This window comes from Candoia aspera, chromosome 1 (assembly GCF_035149785.1).
Source record: "Candoia aspera isolate rCanAsp1 chromosome 1, rCanAsp1.hap2, whole genome shotgun sequence".
NCBI classification, from domain to species: domain Eukaryota; kingdom Metazoa; phylum Chordata; class Lepidosauria; order Squamata; family Boidae; genus Candoia; species Candoia aspera.
Genome location: NC_086153.1, coordinates 120206669 through 120214156, shown reverse-complemented (window position 1 = coordinate 120214156; position 7488 = coordinate 120206669). Strand labels below are relative to the sequence as shown.

The following is a 7488-nucleotide window of genomic DNA, read 5'->3' as shown; positions in this document are numbered from 1 at the left end:
GCTTTAGGCAGGTAACAAAGAAACTCTGCAGCTTTCCCAAGTGCTGAAACTGGGTCCTGTCCTGCCTTATTGCCTTAGTGACATTAATAATGTAGATGAACCATTCATTCGATCAGTTTGTCAAAACATTTCAGGAAAGGATGGGATGGGAAATGTGAGAAGAGATGAATGAAGAATAAGGATAAGGGAAATTAAAACCGCAGATGAGATTTTGTACTAGACAGCGTCTGGAAAAGAGAGTAGATTCCTTTAGGAACTGAATATTGTAAGATTTGAAAATCTGCTTATGAAATCAGTGTTAAGGGAAAATTGCCTTGCATTGCAGAGAAAGAGTCCTTTTCAGAAGAAAAAAAAGGGTAATTTAATAAGAATTATTACAGTCATGGTAGCTGCAGTTTGTTCAGTGTCCACATAAGGAATAAACATCAACTTTTCTTTTTGAAAGCAAACAGTATAAGCAAGTTTAAAAGCTTTGAAAGGAAGATTTTTAACTAAAATTAAAATGCAAGTGAACAGAAGGATCACTTATTCAAAAATGGGAAGGAAGGAAGGAAGGAAGGAAGGAAGGAAGGAAGGAAGGAAGGAAGGAAGGAAGGAAGGGAGGAGAAAAGGGAACTGAACATGGAAAAAGAAAAAAGAAGCTTGCAAGCTTTGGCACTTGATTGTGCAGGCCACCATGCATGCACTCACACAAACATATGCACACCTAACAGTTTGGCTTTTTTGGTTACTGTGACAAGTTGTTAAACAAAAGAGAAGGCACGTCTGTACAAAAAAAAAGATGAGTGGCTTTTCTCATGCTGAGTTTTGTCTATATTTGACTGCTTCCCCAACATTCCTCCAGCCCATTTATTATAAGCAAGTGAAGGAATGGTTATTGTAAGACTATCAGTACTAGTTCTTCCAGATCTCTGATCCATATAACTACTAAGCATCATGCACAATTCATTTATAGTCTACTCTGCATAGTCTTTAATTTAGCAAGCTAGCAGGAAAAAGGAGGGAAACATGGCAAAACACTTTCAAACACAGATGTCTGAGAGGCAAAGATCTCCTAGCAGAAGATGGGATGATAGTCACTTAGTTCAAGTACAGTACAGTTATGTTGGATCAGGTATCTCCATAGAAGTTGTCCAGAACCTTTCCAGTTCCTACCACAACAGCTCTACAAGGCATAATCCAGGATAAACTCGCATTTTAAGGCCAAAATGACTTCTTCAGCAACATTAATGGGAACAGAGTAAGATGCAGCATATTTTTAAACCCAGGCTCAGAGGGAGGCTGTTTTGTAGTTACCTCTACCCTGAATGAGAACCTTTGCTAACTGGCATGGCTCTCCTCTCTACTGAATTCCATTTTGCCATTAAAAGATACTGTTTTCTGGAGACAGTAGCATGGTAAGAATAATCCACCTACCTGAAGAACCAGACACACAAAATGCATTCATTCAAGCCTCCGACTCTGGAGACTTACATTTAACTGCACTTATAATTCAACTTGTGCATCGGAACCGTATCAATTTGTGAAATGCTTGTTTGAAGTCTTCATTGGACATAGTGTAGATGATAGGGTTGATCAGAGAATTAAGATATCCCAGCCACGTGAAAAAGTCAAAGATGGCCATGTGGAACCAGCAAGCATCTTTACAAATAGGCAACACTAAACTAATGATAAAGAAGGGTAGCCAGCACACAATGAAGGCTCCTAAAATAATCCCTAAAGTCTTGGTTGCTTTCCGCTCTCTGGCAGCCATCAGCTTCTTTTTTTCCAGAAAAGCATCGGATACCTTCACTTTGACCTGGTTCGTATATACAGGAGACCCCATTTCACTGGATGCCTCTGAGGCCTTGCAATTTATAGAAGTGACAGAGGATGTTGATCCAGGGGAATCTGTTATTAAGTGAGCTCGGGTTAACCTTTTGCCGGTGTTCTTTGGTGCCTGTTTCAAAATCCGAGATCTGGCTTCCACATAGATCCTTCCATACAGGATAATCAGCAGCAAGGTAGGAAAATAGAAGGCCCCCACTGTGGAATAGATGGTATATAAGATGTGGTCTGAATTCACCACACAGTTAGCCATCTCTTCAGCTTTAGACTGCTGCCAGAAGAAAGGAGGGATTGAGATAGAGATAGAGAAGATCCACACCAGGGCAATCATGCCTGCTGCTCTCTTTGGAGTCCTTTTAGTAGAATACTCAACTGCATCTGTGATGGCCCAGTATCTGTCCAGGGCAATCACACATAAATGGAGAATGGAAGCAGTGCAACAAGTGATGTCTGAAGAGAGCCAAATGTCACACACAATCTGGCCAAGAGTCCATTTCCCAGTCACAGTGTACATGGTGCTGATAGGCATGACAAGGAGGGACACCAGAAGGTCAGTGACTGCCAAGGAAGCTATGAGATAGTTGGCTGGGGTGTGGAGCTTACGGCTCTGGTAGACGGTGGCAATTACAAAAGCATTGGACAATATGGTGGCCAAGGTGATGAGAGCCAAGACGATGGTGAGGACAACCTTCCAGGAGAACGGGGTGCCATCTTGGTAGATGGAACTTTCTTCGGGGCTGCAATTCCTAGCCTGGTCAGAGTCATTGGCGTGGAACACGTTTAGGCCTGTGGCTTGGCAGAGCCTAGGTTGATCCATGCCTCCAAAGTTGCTCTGGACTTGGGCGAGGAGGGGAGCGCCGCCAGACTCAACAATCCGAGGAGGGCAGCGCCCTCGCCGCGCGCCACACCTCAAGAGAATCCCGCCCGTGGAATGCGAGCACGCGAGCCGCGTCTGTGGCAAGAGGGAGCACGTGCGCGCAGCTCTTCCAATGGGGACGCCTCCCGCTCGCCGGGCGGACCATGTCTCGCGCCGCCGCCAAGCCCTCCCCCTCTTTGCTAAAGTCAAGCCGACGCCTCAGCACGTGCCGGCTGCCAAGCGGGGACGCCTCCGCCAGCGGCAGCAGCTGCCGATTCCCTGGTCACGCCGAGGGTACATCTTCCCACCCCGCAGCAGCCGCGGAGGTGCGAAGTTCGTCGCGACGCGGGCAGCGGCGGCAAGGAGAGGAGTAGGAGTTTCTTTCGTTAGCGGGGGTGGCGCCACGATCTCGGGGTGAGAGAGAGCAGCCAAGAGAGCGAGAGAGGGCGAGCTGGCGTGGTTGCCATCGCTGGCCGGGCGTGACTGGGCGCCTTCTCTCTCGCAGAGGCGTAGGACGCGTCATGGCCCCCCCATCGTGCCAGTCCAACAACTTTTGCAGAAGGCGGGCGGCTGGAAGGTAGGCAGCGCGGCGAAATCCCGGTGCAAGGGTCTCTCCCGCTCCGTAGCCCAAGTCCAGCGAACGCAGACTCGCCCGGCAGAGGCGGCCGGCGCCTTAGCAGAGGAAGGCGCGCAGCCCCTGCCTCTGCTTCGCTCCCTCTTTCTCTATATATACTGGCGCACCCGCTCCAGCTCCGCTCCGCGTGAGCTTAACCAGGCAACTCGTGGCCGTTCTCCCCGAGCTCCGGCTCCTCGCCACCGCCCCGCCTCAGTCTGCCCCGAGAGGATTCCGCCGGGTCCTAACACCGACAGCCTTTATTTGCCCCGACCCATTCAGAGCCTAAATTTGTCCTTTCGCCAACCTCGCTGACTATCAGTGTAGATTCTGGGTTGAGTTGAGCCGTGCTTGCTACCCCTTTAAAATGTAATAATGATGATGATGATGTTGATAATAATAACAACAACAACAGCAATTCACACGTCTCGCGGTGTGGGCGCTTAAAACGAAAAGGGATCGGACACAAACAGCTTGGCGCTTGGAAATACCAACCAAAGCCGAATCAAGAGAAGCGGCGAAAACATCAAACCCCCAAAGTGGAAGTCGCTGCTTTTAGATGTTGTGCGGACGGGTATGGCTCAGTCAGGGTAGTTCTACAGCTATTGTCCATAATGAACAATAGAACCCTTCATATTTAGACACAAGAATATGTCCCACGGCTGCGGGAGAACTAACCAAGGAGGTATCTCAACTTCAGGCCCTGCATGTGGTCTTAGAAACCTCTTTCTGGCCTTTGGTAGAAGTAGGAAGGTGGACTAGAGGGATCTAACTGGAGTTTTCTTACCCTCTTATGCAGCTTTATCCTTTGTTCTTAACTTTCCTTTCCACCTAACCCAAGTACTATTGTGCCCTTTTGCTTTGATTTTCGACTTTGGCTGCAATGTTAGAGACGCACTTCCCTGAGAGTAAACCTCGGGGAAGCCAATGGGATTTACTTCGGAGGAAACTTGTGTAGAATGGCACCATTTCTTCAGTTGGTTGATACAGGTTCAAGATCGGCGAAATCTTCGCTTTTAATTGGGACTCTGCTCACGGGAGTTATTGTTCTCTTCTTGACTTGTGACTTTTTGAGGGGAGAATTCTGGGACAGCCAGTTCGGTCTTCTCTTACCTGAAACGCAGCTGCCTCGTCCTTTCGCAACGTCTCACCGCGGAAGATTCGGGCTCCGGCTGAGTGTGCAAATACAGGCGCATGGCTTTCTGCACCAGCGCCTCCGCAGGCGCGCCTTAGAAATCTGCAGCCCTGCGCAAAGGTACTTGGATGCAGGTTCCCGTGTGGGGTTTGGTCTTCCAAGTAAGCCTGGCGGGTCTACGACGGATCGACGCGATCTCAGATGCGCCTAAGAACGCCCAACAAAGCTGGTAGAACTTGCTCAGCAGCGGGGCTCCGGGATAGACGGGCCTCCTCGTTCGAGCCCCTTCCTTCTCAGCGGGCGGGGGGCGGGAGGCAAACCTAAGACCTTAGAGGGACTTAATGCTGAGCAAACCTGCTCACTGGGATCTGCCTGCCTGGGTTTAAAATCTCAATCTACCCTGGCGCGTCTCCATGTTGCCGCCTTGTAGAGCCTGCTTTGGCCGAGGTCCTTCTAGTGCTGTCGCCTTGTTATTTAATTAGTAATCGTTTATTATTTAAGAGTGGCCTTCATTTATTTTTGTTACTTATTTCTGGGGTGCCTCTTGGCCCCAAAGTCTTACAAGACAACTTGCTGTCATCATCATCATCATCAACTCTGCTTATAAGCCGATTGTACGAATTCCCGGCCGGACAGGTTGGTGGAGTTTTCGTCTGAGGAACGCGCGCCTATGTCGGTCGCAAACATCTGGGCTCCTCCCGGGGAGGTTATTGGATGGCGGAGGGCCGAACTTCCTGAACTCGCGCGCAGAGACTGTCGCTTCTCTCGAAGGCTGCGGGCAGATTGGGGCTGAATAAAGACCGAAGCTGATCGGAACTGACCGTGGGCAGCTAGGACATCCTCCGCGGTGCTGCGCTTGGCAGACGTGGCCGGGCGAATTTATGCTCGCGCTGTTAGAAACGATCCACCGTTCGGGTTTTGCACCTGATACAGATGGAAAATCATACAGTATTGCGTGACAGTCTCTCCTCGGTCCCCACCGTCCGCCGTGTCATCTTGACCAGCGAAGAAACCGCTTGGTCCGGGTGTTCTGCCTGTAAAGCTTGGCGCTTTAATGAACCAAAGCTGGGATTTATCCCTAGATTATTATGTAACCTCCCCAAATGCGATCGTTAAAGCGCTTATTACTGTGCGTTTCAAAGAGATTTGCTATTAGTCCAATCCCGAAGCGCGTTTATACGGGAGTAGGCAACTCCACCGAGAGCTGCGGCCCGTGCTCCCAAGAGGGGGCGCTTCCATTGTAAGTCTCCGCTCTCCTGCCTACCTTAAGTGGAGCGGTCCTTAAAGTGTGTGTTGGACACAAGCAGGTTCATTCTCCAAGCCTTCTGTGAACCTGATCATTTAATTGGATCTGGGTTTGGAGTAACTTTTGTCTCTCCTCTCTCACCCAATTTCCTTGTGGGGGAGAGAGCCCCTCTTAAAGTAACACCCTCTGCCTTCTTCTCTAGATGATCTCCATCACATTGTCTGGATAATGAAAGCAACAGGTCTGGAGAAAGCATTCATCTGACTGCCCCACCCCATGCTGTTATGTTTGGTTGAATCATAACCATCTCCTGGTGACTCAGCCAAAAGAACCAACCCCACATATACATGTCCCTAAAATTCTTTAATAGTCAGAGTAGGAAAGTGATATTCCATTATGCAGTACAGACAGCAGAGGTGGAAAAAATCCTTTTCCATCTCCAATTGACTCATTCTGATGATGTGCACCCACAGCTCCTGGAGGACTGTGACTGCATCCACTGGTCTAGTGTTTTCACATGGTTTCAGCTGTGCTCTTAAAACACCAGAGATCTGGGAATTGGCCCTTAGTCTTACTGAAATGTGTGCTGGGTCCCTGGCTGTTCAAAACAGAGTGAGACCTGGAAAGGCAGAGGAATTGACTAACCCAAGTGTGAGGGGTTCTGTTTCAGAGACACTGACAGTGCATTTCTCTTTAGTAGTCCAGAGAAGTTGCCTCTTTCACTGAAGGCCAGAACAGCCAGGCAACCTTTTATACGTGATTTCTGAGATCGCCCCAAGCTGCCATTCTTTTCTGGAGTCATGGTTGCCCTCTTAGCATTGAAGCCCAGCTTTCTTTAAGGTCACTGCCAGCCTTCAGGCTTTTCCTCATGCAGAGCCTTTCATTCTGAAGTCCGTTTGAAGACAGGTGCTTGCTTGTGCTGTGGGAGAAATCTTTCTTTTTCTCTTTGGTTCCCCATGACTGAAACCCACAGAGCAGGGCAAGGAAGAGTTTCCAGTGCTTCCTTACTCTGTATGTTGCTAATGCAGAAGCTACTGCTCTTGTATCTTCCAGATGAACCGGCTCTGACTGAAATAATCAGGGCAAACTTCTTTGTAAACATCTAGCCCAACTTCATGAAAACCCACAAGCCACCTAAACCAATACAATCCCACAGCTGTGCACAGAAGTAGATTAAGTTTTAAGTCACTGACTTAAAACGTACATATTACTTCAGTAGATTTCCTAAGTGCGTTGTAGCTAGAAATGAACCATGCTGTTTCCAGTGGAACTGAATTGCTAGCTGGAATAGTGTATTTATATGTTTTAAAAGTGTGCTTACAATCAGAGCCAAAGTTTTACTGCAAGCTAGTCTTAAAGTCACAAAGGACACAACTGTTTTGAGATGGGTGTCTTTTGAAACTTAGCAGCTCAGATTTGAGGTGGGCTTTTTTGGGGGGGTGTCACCTTTAATAAGCTCTAAGTTAAAGAATTTAATAATAAAAAATGTAAACAGTTTAAGACAGAGGCAGTATGAGGATGATGGCACAAATAAAGATAATGGGATGAGAGGTGACATGACCTGATTTAGACAGGACCAAAAATACAGAAAGGGCCACCATCACTCCTCTTCCCTGGGAAATTGGAGGACTTGGCTATTAATAAAGACACTAGCCTCCTTTTTTCTAGTACATTGAAAAAATTGAGAGAAGTTTGAGCATTTAAAAGGTAAGGGCAAATCTCTGTTGAAATTGGATTGCATTTAACCTTGAGTTAGGAAGCCTATTGAAGTTAGGTTAGAGCCTAACCTGCTCTATCAATAAACATAGAAA

At 47.8% G+C, this 7488-nt stretch overlaps 1 protein-coding gene across 1 annotated transcript; it reads right to left on the bottom strand.

Moving 5' to 3' along the window:
* Window positions 1-1492: 1492 nt before the first annotated feature.
* Window positions 1493-2644, bottom strand: HTR1B (5-hydroxytryptamine receptor 1B). The gene has a single exon (XM_063291119.1). It carries the CDS (start codon window positions 2642-2644, stop codon window positions 1493-1495), a length of 1152 nt encoding a protein of 383 aa, XP_063147189.1.
* Between the last annotated feature and the right edge of the window lie 4844 nt (window positions 2645-7488).

Bases quoted from the DNA above. Each gene is read 5' to 3' on its own strand.
- HTR1B (XM_063291119.1), bottom strand. From the start codon at position 2,644: ATGGATCAACCTAGGCTCTGCCAAGCCACAGGCCTAAACGTGTTCCAC.